The sequence below is a fragment of the Xenopus laevis genome, chromosome 7S, assembly GCF_017654675.1.
Source record: "Xenopus laevis strain J_2021 chromosome 7S, Xenopus_laevis_v10.1, whole genome shotgun sequence".
NCBI classification, from domain to species: Eukaryota; Metazoa; Chordata; class Amphibia; order Anura; family Pipidae; genus Xenopus; species Xenopus laevis.
This window is the reverse complement of record NC_054384.1, coordinates 4033187-4056495: the sequence shown is the minus strand read 5'-3', so window position 1 is coordinate 4056495 and position 23309 is coordinate 4033187. Positions and strand designations below refer to the sequence as shown.

General features: G+C 42.6%; 1 protein-coding gene across 1 annotated transcript in view; it reads right to left on the bottom strand.

The window, feature by feature from the left end:
- Positions 1 to 7735: 7735 nt before the first annotated feature.
- LOC108697150 (ovostatin-like) overlaps positions 7736 to 23309 on the bottom strand; it is a 44868-nt gene continuing 29294 nt past the window's right edge. The window contains exons 20-36 of the mRNA XM_041570824.1: positions 21606 to 21729; positions 21286 to 21404; positions 19862 to 19913; positions 18911 to 18994; positions 18218 to 18394; positions 17222 to 17303; positions 14098 to 14257; positions 13449 to 13523; positions 12863 to 13025; positions 11661 to 11881; positions 11301 to 11516; positions 11054 to 11178; positions 9826 to 9916; positions 9447 to 9509; positions 8607 to 8709; positions 8399 to 8453; positions 7736 to 7818 (exon numbers count right to left, since the gene is read on the bottom strand). Coding sequence (XP_041426758.1) covers positions 8410 to 8453; positions 8607 to 8709; positions 9447 to 9509; positions 9826 to 9916; positions 11054 to 11178; positions 11301 to 11516; positions 11661 to 11881; positions 12863 to 13025; positions 13449 to 13523; positions 14098 to 14257; positions 17222 to 17303; positions 18218 to 18394; positions 18911 to 18994; positions 19862 to 19913; positions 21286 to 21404; positions 21606 to 21729 — 1899 coding nt within the window. The 3' untranslated portion in view covers positions 7736 to 7818; positions 8399 to 8409. The remainder of the gene's footprint in view (positions 7819 to 8398; positions 8454 to 8606; positions 8710 to 9446; positions 9510 to 9825; positions 9917 to 11053; positions 11179 to 11300; positions 11517 to 11660; positions 11882 to 12862; positions 13026 to 13448; positions 13524 to 14097; positions 14258 to 17221; positions 17304 to 18217; positions 18395 to 18910; positions 18995 to 19861; positions 19914 to 21285; positions 21405 to 21605; positions 21730 to 23309) is intronic.

Below are 23309 nucleotides of genomic sequence, written 5' to 3'. Positions count from 1 at the left end.
CGGCCCGCGCTCCCCTTTATAGAAGAGACTGGGTGTAGGGCTGTGCCGAAACCACTGCACCAATGGAAAACATTATCCACACGGGGAAGAGGGGGGCCCTGATGATTCAGGAAGCAGATGGTGCCCGGGCTCAGTCACGCTCATCCCTCTCATTTCAGAACCACCAGCAGTGAAAGGGTTAAAAGGACTCGTCATGGAAACACTACTATAAGGGGCCCCCAGTGGATTTGGTGTTGTTCTGTCTTAACCCTTCAGCTCCCACCTTAGTGGACCTTTCTCTATAGAATCCCCTCCCCCTTATGATATAAAAGCAGCGCAGACTCTATTGTTCTGTAAAGCTGCACAGTCATCGCTTTGTGCCCAATATGGCTGCCCAGTGGCCACGCTGATTCCTTATAGACTAATGACTTAACGAGGCAACAAACGACTCCTTCTGTAGATAAATAGTGGGGCCAATGAGAGAGGGAGCAAGTGGGCCTCTTAGTGGTCAGCTGAGAGAAGTGCACACTGGAATGAGCCAGCTTTAACCATTTACATGCCCCACTGGAAAGAAATCTATTTGCAGCGATGTATAAGGATAAGGCTTTTTAACCCCATGCCCCCCAAGTCTATATATCATATTGGCAGTAATATTGGAGGCTCATTTGTTTATGCTCAGAGGCAAGAGCACTATGGGCCATTGGGTGCAGAGCCTGTTGCTGTGGAGCAATGAAGCCCTGTATGTAGTGGCTACTATAAGCCGGTGGCTATAGCTCTTTATACCCTGTCCCACCCCTAGTGTGGCTGCTGAATGCCCCCGTCCCTAATGACAGTCAGATGCAGATGCCACTGTATTTGTATTTGTGCCAAACAAACTGAGCAGCGCGATCAGCCCAAGGGACGGCAACATGGTGCCACTTGTTTTACACTTTGCATCCCTCTATTTATATACCTATATCATATATACCTATATCTATCTATATACTTATATCATATATACCTATATCTATCTATAAACTTATATCATATATACCTATATCTATCTATATACTTATATCATATATACCTATATCTATCTATAAACTTATATCATATATACCTATATCTATCTATATACTTATATCATATATACCTATATCTATCTATATACTTATATCATATATACCTATATCTATCTATAAACTTATATCATATATACCTATATCTATCTATATACTTATATCATATATACCTATATCTATCTATATACTTATATCATATATACCTATATCTATCTATATACTTATATCATATATACCTATATCTATATATAAACTTATATCATATATACCTATATCTATCTATATACTTATATCATATATACCTATATCTATCTATATACTTATATCATATATACCTATATCTATCTATATACTTATATCATATATACCTTAAGGTGGCCATACACGGGCCGATAAAAGCTGCCGACAGACCGAGTCGGCAGCTTATTGGCCCGTGTATGGGGGCCCCCGACGGGCTTCCCCGATCGAGAGCTGGCCGAAAGTCGGCCAGATCTCGATTGGATGGGGTTAAAAATCCCGTCGGATCGCGACCGCATCTGTTTGTTGATGCGGTCCCGCGATCCGACCGCCCGTTTGCGAACGCTAGGATCCGATCGTTGGGCCCTAGGGCCCACGATCGGATCAGCCTGATATTGCCCACCTCAAGGTGGGCATATCGGAGGGAAATCCGCTCGTTTGGCGACATCGCCAAACGAGCAGATCTATCCATGTATGGCCACCTTAAATCTATCTATATACCTATATCATATATACCTATATCTATCCATATACTTATATCATATATACCTATATCTATATATATAGCTATATCTATGGGTGCTAAGCACAGGGGCAGGGTGCAAAGTACAATAACAAATATGGTGCCCTGTGCCCATGTTAAAGTGAAGGGCCACATGTTGGTAAAGCAGGGCCGGCAGGACACTCCAGATTCTAATCCTGCAGCAGATTCCTGGCCGGTTGTTCTGAGCTCGTCTAACAATAACCAGGGCAAAGTTGAGTGTTATCCTGTGGGAATACTGCCGGCCATATGCTTCCAGGGCTCATCAGCCGGCCCCAGGCCAGGAAAGCTGCTCCGCTCATCATATCACAGGCGCCGTCCCCACCCCACATCTGGCCGAACGGGTTATAGGGAAAATATATCTTGTCTGTCAATGGATTTTGCCTTAACCAGACTGTGCAGCATTAGAACCTGCTTTGTATCTGTATTAGTTGCTTTTATTTTCATGCAAATAGAGCTGATTGTATACAAAGCGGCAGCTGCCATACTGCTTGCCCATTGGTATTAGTATAAGTATTAGTATCATACACTGGAGCTGCACAGAACCATGTCCCTATCTGCCTGATCTCAGTGGCACAGCAATGGGGGCACCATGGAAAGACCTAGTGGGGAGGGGGCAGGGTCGGACTGAAAGGCCCCCCGGGGCTGCTGTCCAGGGCCCCCCTCCGGACCCACCGCCGCGCTGGTGCTTATGCGCACTTCATTTTACAGGCGGCACAGCAGGAATCAGCATTGAAAATCGCGGATCTGAGTCGGCAGCGGGGCCCACCAAGTTTTTTCCTGGTGTCCCGCCGGCCCAGTCCGACCCTGGGAGGGGGGCACCTAGGGTTACCACCTGTTTGGTTGTGGTTTTGACCCGAACAGTTGGGTTTTTCTAAGGCCTATTCGGGTTTCAACTTTCAGTTTGGTTTTCAGCCTTATGAAACCCAAACAATAACCAGGCCAATATATGAAAACCAATTAAATACAAAGTTACTAACCTTGACGCGGCTTATTTATTATCAGGTGCAGTTCATTTCTTGTTATTACAGAAACAGAAATAAGCAAATCAATCAAAAATAAGAAATCGTTTTTCTAAATGAGCATTGCTGTATTTCACAGCTTTCTGGATAACTGATTTCTGGATAACAGATCCCATACCTGTAGTTAAAGGATTGGTCTTATTTATCGGGCAGAATAGAAAGAGGTAGGGTTTCCAGCCGTGTGGGTTTCAACTGGACGTCTCAGTTTGTCAATGGGCTGTCTGTTCAAATCTTTCTGTCTCATTTGAAGGAGAACTAAAGCCTAACTAAAGAAGTAGGTAGAAATGTTGTACATGATGTTTTGTGCTTCTGTACCAGCCCAAGGCAACCACAGCCCTTTAGCAGTAAAGATCTGTGTCTCCAAAGATGCCCCAGTAGCTCCCCATCTTCTTTTCTGCTGATTCACTGATTCACATGCTCTGTGCTGCTGTCACTTACTGAGCTTAGGGAGCCACTCACAATATACAGTACACATAGAATAGAAATGTCACAATATAAGGCTGATTAGTAATTAATACACATAATTACTACATGGCAGCACAGAAACCAGTGCAATTAGTATCAGAATTGAATAATCAGCAAACCTGTAGCATCAGCTTATATTACAGCCAGGGAAGCTCATTTTCTGCTGGATAATTAGTGACGAGCCCTAAGCTTAGCTTCTCAACAGCCAATCAGAGCCCACTGAGCATGTGAGTGTCACAGACACTTTCCAAGATGGTGACCCCCTGTGACAAGTTTGAAGTCCTGGATCATTGCTGCTATTGACAAGCTCAAACTTTAGCCTCGTGCAATAAGTTCACTATAGAAAATAGGCCATTTTTAGCCATATTTATTTGTAGGGTTTAGTTCTCCTTTAAAACGTTGTGAAAACTGGACAGAAATCCAGCCAGTTGCATATAATTGATGTAATAACCCTGACCCGGCATCATAACTTGTTATTCAGCGAATGTGATTAGGGCTGAGCGGGCGGCACCCATTGGGCGAGGGAATCCTCAGACACAAACAGAAAACCTATAGCCAAGATGTGTCTTATTAGTCTGTGTGTGTCTGTGTTAAAGGAGAAGGAAAGCTATGGAGGCAGTTTATTGCCAATAGATTAGCTGCAATAGTGCAAGCTAGAATGCTTTATTTATTCTGTAGAATGTTTTACCATACCTGAGTAAAAAGCTCTAGAAACTTTCTCTGTTTGTTTAGGATAGCAGCTGCCATATTAGCTTGGTGTTACATCACTTCCTGCCTCCTGCAAACTGAGCATGCTCAAGCCCTAGCCCTGGAGGTTTAAGCTGAAAACAGTTAGTCTGATACAGAAGCCCATGTGTACACAATAGAAGGAAAGAAAGTGCTGTTTCTTTTGACAGAGGACTCAGAGCAGCATTACTTTGAGGGGTTACTGGTGTATTTATATAGACCTTTCTGATAAAGCTTACTTACTTTTAGCCCTTCCTTCTCTTTTAATTACTAATCAGCCTTATATTGTGCCATTTCTATTCTATGTGTACTGTATATTGTGAGTGGCTCCCTAAGCTCAGTAAGTGACAGCAGCACAGAGCATGTGAATCAGTGAATCAGCAGAAAAGAAGATGGGGAGCTACTGGGGCATCTTTGGAGACACAGATCTTTACTGCTAAAGAGCTGTGGTTGCCTTGGGCTGGTACAGAAGCACAAAACATCACGTACAACATTTCTACCTACTTCTTTAGTTAGGCTTTAGTTCTCCTTTAAGCTGTGAGTCTAACTTCTCCCAAGAGACCTGCTTATTTAAATTGTTACGATTACTTATTATCTTATCTTAAAATTGTTACAAAAGTATCTTAGTTGCACCTGGTGGCTGTTCTGAGCTCTCTGCCAAAAGCCTTTTTCTGGCTTTTCAGTGCAGGAGAAAGTCTGGACTTTTCAGTACAAATGCGGGACTGCGGGTTGAGCTGTCAAAATCGGGACTGTCCCGCTGAAAACGGGAAAGTTGGGAGGTATGCCATATTGGTCTGTGCTTAGTGGATACAGGTGAGTTTAGTTCAGCAATGCCCAGGTGAGCTCAGTATTAGGGATGCACCGAATCCAGGATTTGGTTCGGTATTCGGCCATATGCATATGTAAATTAGGGGCGGGTAGGGAAATCAGGTGTCTTTTTGTCACAAAAGAAGATTTTTTTCCCACTTTTTCCTTTCCTGACCCTAATTTGCATATGCAAATTAGGATTTCGGTTCGGTAATCTTTCACCAAGGATTCAGGGATTCGGCCGAATCCCAAATAGTGGATTCTGTGCATCCCTACTCAGTATATATGTGTATAACAGCAGGACCCGGCAGTAACATAACTATATGCGCGCGGGGGGGGTGCAGGCAGTGCAGCTGGATCCCCCCACCCCCCTCCTGAGACCCCCCACCCCGAGGAGGTTTGGCCCCTGGTGCAGTCGCACCTCTTTCACCCCTGGAACCCCCACCACTGGGACCAGGACTCTTAGTTAGAAATTCACACTGCAGGCCACTTACTCCAATATATAAAGTAAGGGGGAAATAGGGTACAATTTCCTGACACCCATTGGGTGAAACCAACCAAGCAGGAAAAACTGGGGTGGGAATTGGTGGAATAAAAGTATCCCCAGGATTTACACTGTAGTCCATAACATCTCATGTTACACTCACTAGTAATCACATACTGCCACCTAGTGGCCACTGATCAATAAACCACGGCTGGTAATAAAGTGTTATAATAATAATAATAATAATGATAATAATAATAATATCACCCTGTGTATCACTGTTCAACCATTGACCCAACTGGATCAGAGAGGAAATTCTCATAGAAAACAGGACCTGACGACAGTGCTGTGTAACTCAGTGTTAGGGCTCCGACTCCCTGCAACTGCCTGCGTGGAGTGCAGGAAACACAACCGTCACTTTGCATTAGCTAAGGGGGCCCAGTCTGAAGGTCAGTTAGGGGGAGATTTGGGGTGAGTGTTTATTTGTACCCTGAGTACCCCTGGAACTATAGCAGGGTGACACCCCAATGTTTCTATATATCTGTAACCTTGTTATGAGCTAAGGGGGCCCAGTCTGAAGGCCAGTTAGGGGGAGATTTGGGGTGAGTGATTATTTGTACCCTGGGTACCCCTGGAACTATAGCAGGGTGACACCCCAATGTTTCTATATATCTGTAACCTTGTTATGAGCTAAGGGGGCCCAGTCTGAAGGTCAGTTAGGGGGAGATTTGGGGTGAGTGCTTATTTGTACCCTGGGTACCCCTGGAACTATAGCAGTGTGACTGTTACCCCATTGTTTCTATATATCTGTAACCTTGTTATGAGCTAAGGGGGCCCAGTCTGAAGGTCAGTTAGGGGGAGATTTGGGGTGAGTGTTTATTTGTACTCTGGGTACCCCTGGAACTATAGCAGGGTGACTGTTACCCCAATGTTTCTATATATCTGTAACCTTGTTATGAGCTAAGGGGGCCCAGTCTGAAGGTCAGTTAGGGGGAGATTTGGGGTGAGTGTTTATTTGTACCCTGAGTACCCCTGGAACTATAGCAGGGTGACACCCCAATGTTTCTATATATCTGTAACCTTGTTATGAGCTAAGGGGGCCCAGTCTGAAGGTCAGTTAGGGGGAGATTTGGGGTGAGTGCTTATTTGTACCCTGGGTACCCCTGGAACTATAGCAGTGTGACTGTTACCCCATTGTTTCTATATATCTGTAACCTTGTTATGAGCTAAGGGGGCCCAGTCTGAAGGTCAGTTAGGGGGAGATTTGGGGTGAGTGTTTATTTGTACTCTGGGTACCCCTGGAACTATAGCAGGGTGACTGTTACCCCAATGTTTCTATATATCTGTAACCTTGTTATGAGCTAAGGGGGCCCAGTCTGAAGGTCAGTTAGGGGGAGATTTGGGGTGAGTGTTTATTTGTACCCTGGGTACCCCTGGAACTATAGCAGGGTGACACCCCAATGTTTCTATATATCTGTAACCTTGTTATGAGCTAAGGGGGCCCAGTCTGAAGGTCAGTTAGGGGGAGATTTGGGGTGAGTGCTTATTTGTACCCTGGGTACCCCTGGAACTACAGCAGGGTGACTGTTACCCCAATATTTCTATATATCTGTAACCTTGTTATGAGCTAAGGGGGCCCAGTCTGAAGGTCAGTTAGGGGGAGATTTGGGGTGAGTGTTTATTTGTACCCTGGGTACCCCTGGAACTATAGCAGGGTGACTGTTACCCCAATGTTTCTATATATCTGTAACCTTGTTATGAGCTAAGGGGGACCAGTCTGAAGGTCAGTTAGGGGGAGATTTGGGGTGAGTGATTATTTGTACCCTGGGTACCCCTGGAACTATAGCAGGGTGACACCCCAATGTTTCTATATATCTGTAACCTTGTTATGAGCTAAGGGGCCCAGTCTGAAGGTCAGTTAGGGGGAGATTTGGGGTGAGTGTTTATTTGCACCCTGGGTACCCCTGGAACTATAGCAGGATGACTGTTACCCCAATGTTTCTATATACTGTATCTGTAACCTTGTTATGAGCTAAGTCTAGAGAACAGAAACCAAACCCTGGTGAAGGATAAATCCCTTCCCCCATCATATTCAGCTGATTATTTACTTTATGTGGAACAGCAGATATTGGGCAGCTCCTCTGATGTTGCATTTACATTACATATTAGTCCAGTGACCATTAAACCTCACGAGCAGCAACTCTTTAGTTGGTTGTAACTGGACTACAAACATATCTAGTCTAAAGTTTAAGGTGGTTACACTTCAAGACTGATCCGAGAAGTTCACAAATGTGGATTTGGGTTAGATAAAGTTTATTTATTTTGAACCACCCATTACTAGAGGAATGTCTACATTCTTCAGACCTCCAGTTCTCCAAAAAATCACAGTCTTTAGTTACTTGGACATATATATAACAAATACAAACGTCAGAAGAGCCAATGGTCCCTCTGTTTCATTCATGGACGACTGATGGACCAGGCAAGTGAGATCCACTTCTGTAAATGGTCAAACAAGGTGAAAGAATCAGAAGACTTCGCCATGTTACTAAAGTACTTATATATATATATAGTGAATAAAGTACCCCCTATTGTAAATGTACAGTAATTGTTGGTTGACATGGATGGGGTATACTTATAAGAACAGTGGAACTGTTGAGGTCTTTCCTCTATGGAGTAACATCTGAGTAAATTGGCTAATAATAGAGCCTGTAACGTTCCTTCACAAGTACTAAGAACAGAAATATAATATTGCCATGGTACTTTGAAACTGCAGGGATCATCTGTTACTTGCTTATGATTGGTTGTTAAAAGATAAATGTGGGATATGACCTCCTACGACACCAAAACTCACTATCTCCCCTGGAAAGAAAGTCAAGATGAAGTGTCTTGAGTGTGTAGGTTCCAGAATGTATGTTTGATAGTTGATGGCATTAGTCAAATATAAAACCTTACATTCTGGGGCCGACACACTTAACACACTCCATCTTGACTTTCTTTCCTTCTATTCCTATAGTGAATTTTGGTGTTGTGGAAGGTCTATTCCATATGTTTACAATGGTGGCTGGCATGACATTACCTGTAAGCTTACTAGAGAGAGCAAGGGTGCCTGACCCCAGCAACTGCATTCTCATCTGAAAGAGAGATCAGAAAAACACATGAAAAGGCTTGAAGGGAACTAGTGTCTTTCATTACATGACCCCCATTTTCTAAATACAAAGCAAATAAGAGACATGGCCCTCTTCAACCTCAACTATGAAACTATTCATGGCTATATGTAGCTTTACCTTGCTCATAGTAGTCATAGACATACACCGACTGCGGCTGGAAGTTCTGCACTCTGTTGTCCATCTCAAGAGTCACTGATAAAGAAATGGCTTCCCTTTGCACCTGGGAAGGAAGAAGAAGGTAAGATACTAATGGAAGACAAAAAGGCCACAGACAGGTAGTGGGGAAGAACTGAGTTGAGTGTTTAAGACCATCCTGAGAAGGGGGGAAATTATAGTGGGAAAATGAAAGGAAAAATCTAAGGAAGGTTAGAGCAGAGGTGGGTTTTTCAGTGTCCTACCCAACATAACAAAATCCATCTGCCTCAAAGATTCTTTCAAACTGGCCAGTTTTTATGGCTACTGCTTGGCACGAGAAACTATTACTGGGCTATACCAATTGCAAAGCTTGTACTGGGCCTTTAACAGTTGACCAAGATATGCAATTTGCTGATTGACTCATTGTGTTACTAGGGCTCTTTTATTTTACATTACCCCATTGGTGTACACAGAGCTTGAGTTCTTGTTGCCTGTGTTGCTCCTCTCTAGGTCCAAGGAGCGATGGGCACAGGGAATAACAAGTGGGAATGCTGAGATGGATGCAAAACTAGAGCCAAATTGAAGGTTATTTAAGAAGATGTAAGCTGCTACCAGGCGTGACACCCAGGGGCCTGGCAGTATAGAATAAGCAGCAAGTAAGAAAGAAGGTGAGGATAGCAATTGTAAAAGGTTAAGGGCACAACACACCTGAAGAAACATGGGGTAAAAAGCTCAGGTGAGAGGAATGAACCACTGTATGGGGGGGGGGGGAGGAGTAAAATGGGATTCAATGTTGAGTGTCCAGAGATGGTCAAAACTTACAGAATTCAGGTACAAAATCAGATGGTTATTGATCTGCTCCACTTTGGAAACCTGCCGCCTCAGCTGTGGAGAGAAGAAAATACATGACAAAGGGAAAGGTTTGCAGGTTTACCTCTAATTTATTTATTAACTAGAGTCCTTGTGAACAAATGTTGAACCCCAAAGTTGGTCTTGAACCTTAAGTCCAAGTTTTTGTTGGTAATAAGACACATAAGTAGTCTAAGAACTGATGTCTTTAATGAACATAGAACTTCCTGACCCTCCTTTAACAATCGGACCTAAACTGTCGTACAACAAACTTCAACAGACCAAATGGAATCTGTTACTTAAATGTCATAGGTTTCTCCCTAATCACATTGTGCCGGAGTTTCTCTCTTACCTGGAGACGTGACTGGTATTGCACTGTGTATCCTGACAACAACTTCATGTCTACAACCGCCATGTTGGACTGATTCTTGATTCCATTGTAACTGCAATAGAGACAAGAGGTCAGAGGCCAGTGGAAATGCACGAAGGAATGGAATTCATTGAGGGAATCGTGCCCTTCACTGTTATATAACATCAGAAAATCCTGATCATTTGTGACCTCATTAGATGCTGGAGATGTAGTTCAGTCCTATATGGAAGGATTGATGTTGGGCATCCCGGATTTCTTGAAATTCTTGACAGGAGAGGGAATACAGATACTTCTTTGTGGAGTAGGGGCCTAAAAATATTCCTGCACTGGGGCCAGCATTGGTTTGTTCTGCAAGTGCCATTGCAATGCAAGGGAAAATAAGGTCTTGAGTTGTATTAAATGGGGCAGAGAGTCACGGGAGGAGGGGGTCCCACTGTATAGAGCACTGGTAAGGCCCCATCTAGAATATGTCGTACAGTTTTGGTCTCCATCACTCAAACAGGACATTATTGTATTAGAGAGGGGACAGAGAAGGGCAACTAAGTTGGTAAAGGGAAAATCTTAGCTATGAGGAAAGACTGGCCAAATTGGGGATGTTCACGCTGGAGAAGAGGCGCTTAAGGGGTGATATGATAACTATGTATAAATATATAAGGGGATCATATAATAATCTCTCTAATGATTTATTTACCAGTAGGTCTTTCCTACCTTATTATGTTACTATGTAAGTGACAGAAGCCCAAGGTGTATGAATGAGTGCCAATGAGCCATTAGAAATGTTGTAAAATAATAAAAATACCCTTTAATTGTTTATTAAACACACTTTAATTGTTTACATGAGTTTTCCATGTACAGGGCAGCACTTGGGATGTTCACGTTCAGTACAAGTCCTTTACTAGCTTGTCATTACGTAGGAACTAGGAGAGTCGCATAAGGAATCCCTTGTACTTACCACTTGCTCAAGGAATACACCAGGGATAAAGCTGCACAAGAACACATTGTACTTATTGTATTTATCCCATATATGTTTTCTACTACGATACCGGCTTTTTTCTAACCACAGATTTTGTAAAATTAGCATCAATTTGAAACCGATGTTTCTTTTTCTTACCCTACAGAAACCACTGCTGACCTGGGATATCTCCCAGCAAAGCCACTTTAATGGCAAATATACAGAGGGAAGTCAGTGAAGGTGAAGGCTTGCACATACCTTACAGTGATGTTGATGGGGAAGGTGAAGGCCACACCGTTGACACAATTCCCTGACGATGTCGTTACAGACAGGGAGAAGGCGGAATCCTTACTCTGCACTGGGACATTGTATCTGACTGAGCTCTGGGAAAGGAAATGACCAGGAAAGAAGCTGTAAAATAATCCTCATCTGAAGTTTATCACCTCTGTATCCCTAGTAGGGATTTATCTTCTAATGGGATTTCCTTGCATCTGAGTGTTCCTACCTGTATCAGACAACAGCCATTGCCACTAACAGTAAATGCGTAGTTTCCACGTTCACTCGGCAGCATGCGTCTCTGTACCAGAAGCCTATTGCTTGGCTGCACATTGAAAGCGGCAATCACTCGTCTCGCCAGAGACACCCTCACTTGATTGGTGGCCCCTGGCTTGTATACTAGGCAGTTGTATCCAGCGAAAGCCTGTAGGGCCACCACTGTGTCCTGGAAGAAAAAGGAGGAATTTAAGATTAATGTTTACTCAGTAATATGTCAATAAAAAAACAACTGGCAACATGTTTGTCTGGTATTCGCGTTATTTTTCTTCACGTCCCTCTCTTTGTCCCGTTCACAGAAATAATTTCTTACCGCAGTTGACCGATAACCTCCTTGTGCGTTCTGCTGCTGAGCCAACCATACTGCAATCTGGGCCATGTAGGATTTAGCCTCTTGGGATGGGGCGCGACCCTTAGTCAAGCCCCACAGGATATAGGCCGAAATCTCTATTTCAGACGAAGGAGCCGGGGCATAGAAAAATGGGTACTTCTCTGCATTTGGCTTGTCGGTACGCTCCCAGTGGATTCCACCATCTAGTGGGAAATAGATATACAAAGGTTACATAAACCACTGCATGGAATTGCAAAGTATCCATTGCTCCTGATTTAGTCAAGAATTGAGGTCCCTAATGGTAGTCCACAAGCAGGTGGGAGGGGATCCGGGCGGATCAGGAATGTGCCTGGGCATGGCTAGGTTGGGAGGTATGGAAGTGTTATCACTGGTTTATAAACCTAAGGATTGCTCAGTTAATTAAGAGTAATTAAGCCCCGTCAAGTGGGGATTAATCCTACTTCAATTTCTGTATTCTAACATGCTTATCTAATAAAGCTCCTGTCATCTGTTACCCGTCACCCAATGTCCTGGTCTTCTCTAACCCTACACAGCCTACCCTAAACCAATTCCTTCCCAGCAAGTTCTGCTCCATCTCACAGTGGATCTGAGAAGATCTCGATAGCTCATAATCTTAATGTAACATCCCGCCTGGAGTTGAACCAGTGACCTGGTGTTTTCATGGTGTCTATACTCTATATAAAAAAGACAGCTAAGGCCCTGGTTCAATGCTATTGGTTTCTTTTATTTGCATGTAAGCTCATGGCCCAATGTAGGTCTATTCTGAGATAGTTCCTGGATGCGCTCTTGATCTGATTTACTGTTCTTGACCCCTGCCTGTCCTTGACCTCTGCTGATTCGCTGCCTGAACCGACCTTGCCTGATTACTGAACATTCTTATGGACCCTGATTACATACTACACTGTCTGATCAGTTATTGACCCTGGCCTGTTCCTCAACTACTCTTACTCGTTCCCTGTTACTCCTGTAACACATTCCAGTTCCCTTGCCTGCCCAGAACCCTCACCTTGGATCTCTCACTTTAAGACCTGGTGGCATCCGAGTAGCAAAGGACTCCTTTCTGAAGTGAAAGGCGACTGTTATAGGCTGAAGCGTGAGCCATGACTGCAACCTTGGGTTTTGGGATACCAAACGTGAGACTAATGTCTCTGAAGAATTCTTACCTTTTTGAATTGCCAATTTCTTCAGCTGAGCCCAAGTAGCATTTCTCCTTTCTTCATTCCCAGATACACTGAATGCATGGAAGAGCATAGCCAGATTATACAGTGACTGCTCTCTCCTGGATGCTGCGTCCAGACATTCTAAGGCGTTACGCAGAAGGGTTTGCTGGAGAGACAATGATGACGGCATTAGTGTTGGTGGAAATATGGACTGGAGCTGAGTTATATAGACAGTAATGTTCCACCCACTGTAAAACATACAGATAGCAGAAGACTTTGAGAAGTTCCAGGACCATATGAAGACCACAGAACTCTGAGATGACTTCTAATATCCTAATATTTTAACTTGACTTTGATATACAAATGTTATGCAACATGTGACTCAAGTTACATCACTGAGGCAGATTATAAGTGATGACATCATTATGCTGCTTCTGTAAGGATATTTTTTACAGCATCTTTGTGGCTTTAGAGGATAATATACATTGATAATATATAAGATCTGTGATCTATAAATTGTCCTTATGGTGAATGAATGTAAGAAGAGAAGAGGACATTTCATTTGCTACTGAATTACTCTGGCACTTACCGCTCCTGGGTAATTGGTCTCCAGCAGAACGGCAACTACATAGGCAGTAAAGCTGATTTCATTATCGGCACCACCCTGTAGAATAAACCATAACAACATCATAATTCAGCATTTATTTGGCACAAGGCTCTACCTTCTCATTGTCCCAGTGATCCTCTTACCCTCAAATACTTGACTGAAAGACTCGTGACAGATATTATAAGCTACACATATTGCAGAGAGGTTCTATAAAGGTAATTATTTATTGCACCTCTAGGAGACATCCACAGGTTGCTCCCACTATTATAGTATTATTATACATATGATTGTTGTCTAAGTGAGCCCTCAATATTTGGTTCTCAGGTGGAGTCAAGAAGGTCCAGTCCTATCCCTCCCCTACCAAATTATTTTCTCCTCCCTCTCACCTTGAAAGAACTAAACTCCTTTAAATCTTTCCATAGCTCCATAAATAACAATTTTGTGCATCTCTCAACAGTCGTACCATCCTTGTAGCCCCTTCATATATAACCATCTGCCACTTCTACCTATTGCCCCAACTGCCTTTACTATAACTTCTTTCACCTTCATCTTCTTTCTGTCACTTAGACATTCACTGCCACTTCCCCAACCACATTCTAAGTGTTTTCCATATTCAAACACCAACATTTACCTTGAGGCCACTGTTAAACAGAGTCCCAACTGCTTTAAAACATCCTGATCTTAGGTCCTGGCTTCTCTCAAGGCCAATCAGTGCCTGATTAATGACCACTGGATCTACTGGTATATACTGCTTTATTTTCTCAAAGGTGTAGAGCGTTAAAGCTGTCAACCTGGGGAAAAGCACAAATAGCAAATGATTCAGTAAAAACATTAGTTAGCATGGTGAGGTCTTTTTGTGGTCCGTAATATACTCTTAGGAGAAGGACAGCTTTAATGGTGCACAGGCCACTGAATTAAGATTTAGCTGGAGCTATAATGGTATGGAATGTTCAGATAAGGTCCCCTGATGTTAAACCAAAACCCTAGTCTTCCACTGTCAAAGGGTGATGGAATTTGTACTCCCTTCCCAGAGACTATTATCCACTGTTACTATAGACACATCTCTCACTACTATACCTGCTATCCCACAGTCTCACTCCCTTCCCAGAGACTATTATCCACTGTTACTATAGGCACATCTCTCCCTACTATACCTGCTATCCCACAGTCACACTCCCTTCCCAGAGACTATTATCCACTGTTACTATAGGCACCATCTCTCTCTACTATACCTGCTATCCCACAGTCACACTCCCTTCCCAGAGACTATTATCCACTGTTACTATAGACACATCTCTCCCTACTATACCTGCTATCCCACAGTCACACTCCCTTCCCAGAGACTATTATCCCACTGTTACTATAGACACCATCTCTCCCTACTATACCTGCTATCCCACAGTCACACTCCCTTCCCAGAGACTATTATCCACTGTTACTATAGGCACCATCTCTCCCCTACTATACCTGCTATCCCACAGTCACACTCCCTTCCCAGAGAACTATTATCCACTGTTACTATAGGCACCATCTCTCCCTACTATACCTGCTATCCCACAGTCACACTCCCTTCCCAGAGACTATTATCCACTGTTACTATAGACACCATCTCTCCCTACTATACCTGCTATCTCACAGTCACACTTCCTTCCCAGAGACTATTATCCACTGTTACTATAGACACATCTCTCACTACTATACCTGCTATCCCACAGTCTCACTCCCTTCCCAGAGACTATTATCCACTGTTACTATAGGCACATCTCTCCCTACTATACCTGCTATCCCACAGTCACACTCCCTTCCCAGAGACTATTATCCACTGTTACTATAGGCACCATCTCTCTCTACTATACCTGCTATCCCACAGTCACACTCCCTTCCCAGAGACTATTATCCACTGTTACTATAGACACATCTCTCCCTACTATACCTGCTATCCCACAGTCTCACTCCCTTCCCAGAGACTATTATCCACTGTTACTATAGGCACCATCTCTCCCTACTATACCTGCTATCCCACAGTCACACTCCCTTCCCAGAGACTATTATCCACTGTTACTATAGACACATCTCTCACTACTATACCTGCTATCCCACAGTCTCACTCCCTTCCCAGAGACTATTATCCACTGTTACTATAGGCACCATCTCTCCCTACTATACCTGCTATCCCACAGTCACACTCCCTTCCCAGAGACTATTATCCACTGTTACTATAGACACATCTCTCCCTACTATACCTGCTATCCCACAGTCTCACTCCCTTCCCAGAGACTATTATCCACTGTTACTATAGGCACCATCTCTCCCTACTATACCTGCTATCCCACAGTCACACTCCCTTCCCACAGACTATTATCCACTGTTACTATAGGCACCATCTCTCCCTACTATACCTGCTATCCCACAGTCACACTCCCTTCCCAGAGACTATTATCCACTGTTACTATAGACACATCTCTCCCTACTATACCTGCTATCCCACAGTCACACTCCCTTCCCAGAGACTATTATCCCACTGTTACTATAGGCACCATCTCTCCCTACTATACCTGCTATCCCACAGTCACACTCCCTTCCCAGAGACTATTATCCACTGTTACTATAGGCACCATCTCTCCCTACTATACCTGCTATCCCACAGTCACACTCCCTTCCCAGAGACTATTATCCCACTGTTACTATAGACACCATCTCTCCCTACTATACCTGCTATCCCACAGTCACACTCCCTTCCCAGAGACTATTATCCACTGTTACTATAGACACATCTCTCACTACTATACCTGCTATCCCACAGTCACACTCCCTTCCCAGAGACTATTATCCACTGTTACTATAGGCACCATCTCTCCCTACTATACCTGCTATCCCACAGTCACACTCCCTTCCCAGAGACTATTATCCCACTGTTACTATAGACACATCTCTCCCTACTATACCTGCTATCCCACAGTCACACTCCCTTCCCAGAGACTATTATCCACTGTTACTATAGACACCATCTCTCCCTACTATACCTGCTATCCCACAGTCACACTCCCTTCCCAGAGACTATTATCCACTGTTACTATAGGCACCATCTCTCCCTACTATACCTGCTATCCCACAGTCACACTCCCTTCCCAAAGACTATTATCCACTGTTACTATAGACACCATCTCTCCCTACTATACCTGCTATCCCACAGTCACACTCCCTTCCCAGAGACTATTATCCCACTGTTACTATAGACACATCTCTCCCTACTATACCTGCTATCCCACAGTCACACTCCCTTCCCAGAGACTATTATCCACTGTTACTACAGACACATCTCTCCCTACTATACCTGCTATCCCACAGTCACACTCCCTTCCCAGAGACTATTATCCACTGTTACTATAGACACCATCTCTCCCTACTATAGGCACCATCTCTCCCTACTATACCTGCTATCCCACAGTCACACTCCCTTCCCAGAGACTATTATCCACTGTTACTATAGGCTCCATCTCTCCCTACTATAGGCACCATCTCTCCCTACTATACCTGCTATCCCTTAGCCACACAAAGCTATGTAATCTGCTGTTCTGTACCATTATTTATGAAGGAGCACTAACAGTATATGGAAATGTGTTTTTCAGTGTCAGTTAACCCAGACTTTACTGTGAGTTCTAGTAACAGTACTTCTTCCTTCATATTTATATCTAGTTCCCGCACATGATTTTCTATACATAAACATTTCTTCACCATTCTCAGGCTTTACTCACCATGAACTTCCCATGGGATCATTTTGTCCAAAAGCGCTGAATGTTCCATCGTATCGTTTGAAACCAAGTTGCCTGACATATCCTAGGAAACACCAGAGGATAAAAACACCAATATCATGACTGAACTTGCCTAAATATATTCAACAATTCACATGAGTCTGTGCACCGGCAGAGCTTACACTCTCCCATAAACATCAGTTGCATAAGAAGCCAAACAAGTAGAAAACATATAGGAAGGAATCCACATACAAAAAAAAGAAGAATAGAAACTCTTTCCCAATAACATTACCCCAAAGACCTGATTGTGGAAGTCATCAAAATTTTAAATATGCTTCTAGTATGGGGGAACCAAACCAATTGTGGGAACAGTTTTTGGCCTAATATTGTTGTTATGGCTATAAAAGGGAGGGTTAGAAGTGTTACACCAAACCAGTAGTATCTTCCTATCTAGGGTTCATGACAGGTGCTGATGTTACAGTTAAAAGTAAGTGAGGTTTATCAGAAAGGTCTATATAAATATACCAGTAACCCCTCAAAGTAATGCTGCTCTGAGTCCTCTGTCAAACAGCACATTTCTTTCCTTCTATTGTGTACTCATGGGCTTCTGTATCAGACTTCCTGCCTTCAGCTTAAACCTCCAGGGCCAGGGCTTGAGCATGCTCAGTTTTCTCGTCTCCCCCTCCTCCCCTCCCTGCTGTAATCTGAGCCCAGAGCTATGAGTGAGCAGTGAGAGACTCAGGCAGGAAGTGATGTCACACCAATATGGCAGCTGCTATACTAAACAAACAGAGAGCTTCTAGAGCTGTTACTCAGGTATGGTAAAACATTCTACAGAATAAATATAGCATTCTAGCTTGCACCATTGCAGCTAATCTTTGGCAATAAAATGCCTCCATAGCTTTCCTTCTCCTTTAAGGGGATGAGATTAGGAGCCATTGGTCATTATATTTTTGATACTGTTGCTGCCATGTACATATAAATCAGTAGAGTTCTCACCTGTTGACATGTACTGCACGGCTTTGTCTTGGATCTCCTTGGTGAGTTGCCCGGTGCAATTCAGATAAGCCAGAACAGCCGGTATTGGCATCAGCTTAACTAGATTTTGTTCCCCACAACCCATGGGCAGTTGGATCAGAGAATCCGGATTGTTAACAGCATGGCCCAGTGGGTCTCCTATATGAGGGAAAAGTCAGCAACACAAAGAATATTTAATAAGGTAAATATTAGCAGTAGGTAGTGCCCGTGTTTATCCTGACAGTTGATGAGTTCAGGCCATGTCCGTGGGACTCTATGTTATGATAAGAGAAGAAGACTTTATGGCTGTAAATATAGAAGAACCAGTTGGCTCTTGGCTGATGTTCAAGTTTAATATATGTTTGGCAAACGTCCCTCTGGACAATATTTTGCTGAGGGGCCACTAACTTCTAATGATGCCACAGCCTCTACTATACCAGACACAGAAGCAAATGGCAGCATTTATCCTCCAATGTGAACTAGCCTGGCATCTTGCCTAATAATATCTCTATCTATAGATAATGATGATGATGAGCCTGAGCTTGAATTTATTCAAACCATCAATGCTGAGATATTATTTTACCTTATGGATTTCCCAATGCGACTTCAGATTTCAGAAGCCTACATCATATTTTATATAAACAACACATTTTAAAATTTCCATGTGTTACTCACCAATCACAGTGACAGAAGCCTTGGCTGATCCTTTCACCATGTTTGCGGGAGGAGCGAGGCTGAATGGGATCTGTACATTGCTGCCTATATAAAGATGATGAAAAAGGAACATTAAAGTGAATGTAAAATGGATGAGGGGCTATTATAAGCTCTTTTGCAACGTACATTATTGATTATTTATTCATTTTTAATTCCAAGATATTAAGAGATACATGTACTGTTAATATGAATGAATTGTGTTACAACAGCGCCACCTGCTGGTCAGTTTCCCACCAGTCTGACCAGCAAGTAGTCAAGGAAGTTGTCAGGAGAAAGAAAGAGGCTGCTCTGATGTTCTGCTTAGGAAAGATTAGAGAAAGGTTTAGAATATTTTTTCCTAAGCAGAAGAACATCAGAGCAGCCTCTTTCTTTCTCCTGACAACTTCCTTGACTACTTGCTGGTCAGACTGGTGGGAAACTGACCAGCAGGTGGCGCTGTTGTAACACAATTCATTCCTATTAACAGTACATGTATCCCTTAATATTTTAGAGTTAAAAAAAATTAATTAATAATCAATGTAAATGACAAAAGTGCTTAGAAGGTTTACTTATCCTTTACGAGGATGCAGAATTACAAATATCTAACAATGTGTTTGTGAAGATTCTCATTCATCCAGGTCATGGTATATCTGTAGAAATAAGTCAAATCAACTGAACTTGGTGTGTTTTTTTCCTTGAAGACATTTCACCAGTCATCCAACTGGCTTGAGCACACAATCACTCACTCTGTCCCACCTTAAAAGGAGGCTCACCATGGGAGATATATACAGAATTCCAGGAGCCACAATAAAATATACAGAAGATGAGAAAGAAAATCACAGTAGATGTTGATTCCTAATGGGACCACCAGAAATGGTTGTAGTAGAAGACCCAGGCAAGAATCATTTTGCTCAAAGTACTGCCGGGACCTACCTTCTACACACACCAGATTACTGAACGTCACCTCCTTCTGTATCCCCTCAGCCTGTTAAGGAAAAAAATATGGACTATGTAGATTTGAGTTGGTTGGGGTACAATATTTTAACCTTTATAACTGTCAGTTGTTGAGATCAGTGGCATTCCTTCTATAAGGCAAGGTGAGAACCTTGGAAAAAGTCACTTCTGAAAACTAGAGCTATATTACTATTTTTAACCCAAATTTTGTCTCACCAGTAAATTGACCACCAGCTTAGGAAAAGATCACCTAAATGGGCCCCTAATCTACCCTTCCAGGATTGTGGTTCTCTTACTTTACCCAAGGAAGCTGGACCTCCTGTCTATTGACAGTATTTTATAGTCATGAAAGAAAGAATAAATGGGACAGAGGAAGCAAAAAGGAGAGGATGAGATTATCCCAGAACTAAAGAAGAGGGGAAATCAAGAAGAGTGGGAATCTTGTATTTAAAGGGCGAGTAAAGTGTAAAATAGAATAAGGCTAGAAATGCTGTATTTTGTATACTAAACATAAACATGAACTTACTGCATCACAAGTCTAATCAAACAAATGATTTATGCTTTCAAAGTTGGCCACAGGGGGTCACCATCTTGTAACTTTGTTATACATCTTTGCAAGACCAAGACTGTGCACATGCTCAGTGTGATCTGGGCTGCTTAGGGATCGTCATAAATGATCAAAACAACACAAGTCAAATAATATCTGATATAGAAGCCGATACAACAAGACTGATTAATAATCAGAATATACAGACTGCACTAGGTCCTGTGTTGTCATGTCATCTAATGTGGATTTTATAGTTTTTGTATTGTTTAATACAAACTTTCTCCAACTCTGCAGAACCAGTGGCTGCAGCAAAATAATCCTCCAAATAGAATCCCAGTTTATCTGTTTGATCTTTGTCCCTGCAGCTGGAGTTGAAACAGTAAAGGAGATGTAAAGGCAAAAATTAAATCCAACACAAATCAGTCGCTGACTGCTCTACAGGGAAACAAACAAAGCTGCTTGAGTTCTGCATGGCTGGGAAGTAAGGCGGGGGCTCCCCCTGCTGTTCATAAGTATGATTGTTTCCCTGCAGAGCAGTCAGGGACCGTCTGACAATTCCTATCCACAGCAGTAAATGAAGGGAGAATTTCACTGCATACAGTCAGGTTTCTTATAAAAACGGTACTTATTTTTTAATTAAAGTATATTGGAGATAGGTTTCTTTTTCATTAAAGAAAGAAAAAATGGGATTTTATGTTTTTTTTGTCTTTGCATGCCCTTTAAGGTCTGCTGGTCCAGGTCACCCTAATAGTATTTAGATTTCAATTGAACCTGAAACAATGACCTGGTAGCACAGTTTGAGACTCTTTACATGCACGGCTACTGACACTCAATGGAAGTGCAACTGGATTCTCACCTCTACAATAACAGTCCTTATTACAGTATCACTGCGAAGTGGCTGTTTGGGGTCCCGAGGTCCTTCACATTTGGCTCCAATGAAGGTTGTCTGAGCTGTCACATTGAAACTTATCACTCCTGTTGGGAGAAGCAGAGGCTTTAATAATAATATTAATATTATTGACACTATATTGAGTCGCCACCTCGCTTGTTGCCAAAATCACTTGCAGAACAAAAAAGATAACAAATTCAGGAATATATATTTATTCTGGATGACAGCCGTCATTGTGTATTCAGAAATACTTACATTTTACAGTATAGCTTTATGAGCGGGCCTACCTAGTGATTTAGCAGTCACGTTCCAGGAGTAGGAGGCTCTCCCTTTGGGGCACACGCACGCGTCCTGGGTTCCCTCCTGCAGAATAGCCGTGTAGTCGCTGGATGTTTGTAGTGTAACACGCACCTGAATGAAGCACAGTTACTGAAGGGACCACAGTATGTATGGAGTACAGTCTTATAAAGAACATTCAAAGACCTGGGGGCCGATTCACTAACTTCGAGTGAAGGATTCGAAGTAAAAAAACTTAGAATTTCGAAGTTTTTTTTGGGCTACTTCGACCATCGAATGGGCTACTTCGACCTTCGACTACGACTTCGAATCGAAGGATTCGAAGTAAAAATCGTTCGACTATTCGACCATTCGATAGTCGAAGTACTGTCTCTTTAAGAAAAACTTCGACCCCCTAGTTCGGCATCTAAAAGCTACCGAAGTCAATGTTAGTCTATGGGGAAGGTCCCCATAGGCTTTCCTAAGTTTTTTAGATCAAAGGATATTCCTTCGATCGTTGGATTTAAATCCTTCGAATCAAAGGATTTAGATTTTCGATCGAAGGAATAATCCTTCGATTGTTCGATCGTACTATCTGCGCTAAATCCTTCGACTTCGATATTCGAAGGATTTCAATTCCTAGTCGAATATCGTGGGTTAATTAACCCTCGATATTCGACCCTTAGTGAATCAGCCCCCTGATGTCCCTCAGTTAATTGGCTTATTTGGCTAGGCCTACTAGACATAATTATAGGGGCAGTGACTGTGAGAAGGTCCCATAAGAACCCATAATTCCCCACCCTAAGTATACTCCCCATTCCATACATTTATTATTTGATGTGCGGCAGAGGAGGGAAAAGTAGTGTTGTGGACAGGGATCCATAGCACTGGCTTGGGCAAGGGACCACCAGCCATATGGGTATGGCTGGTGGTGGGTGTTCTTAGCAACCTTAAGTTACAGCTTTACTAGCCTTGATCTGGTCTTTCAGCAATCTCAAAAATAATTGTATGGGTATAGGATCTGTTATCCAGAAACCTGTTATCCAGAAAGCTCCAAATTATGGAAAGGCCAACTCCCAAAGAATCAAATTTAATCCAAATAATCCAAATTTGTAATAATTATTTCCTTTTTCTCCGTAATAATAAAACAGTAGCTTGTACTTGATCCCAACTAAGATATAATTAATCCTTATTGGAAGCAAAACCAGCCTATTGGGTTTATTTAATATTTACATGCTTTTCTAGTAGACTTAAGGTATGAAGATCCAAATTATGGAAAGATCCAATATCCAGAAAGCCCCAGGTCCCAAGCATTCTGGATAACAGGTCCCGTACCCGTGTAGGGTTTATGAACTTGTCCGCCATTTGGCCAGGGATTGTAAACACGCAATAATACACGTATGTTGGCCTGTTAAACCTCCATGTGTACTGAGGCTTTTAGTAGTGGCCTTTTATATAGTGTCGGATTTGGAGAAATGGTGGAAATAATAATAAAATAATAAATAAAAAAATAAAAATACCCACTTCCATTTAATTTAGATGCAACATCAATCCTTTTATTATAATTTCCTACTATTTATTGAGAATGTTTCACAAAATTGCCAGACCAAGTGTTGAAAGAGACCCAAATAAGGGAAATGTGCTGGTTGATGTCATGGTTGAGTTGGACAAGCAATGGTGCCATTGGGTAATGTGTAGCAGTGCATTACTGGGAG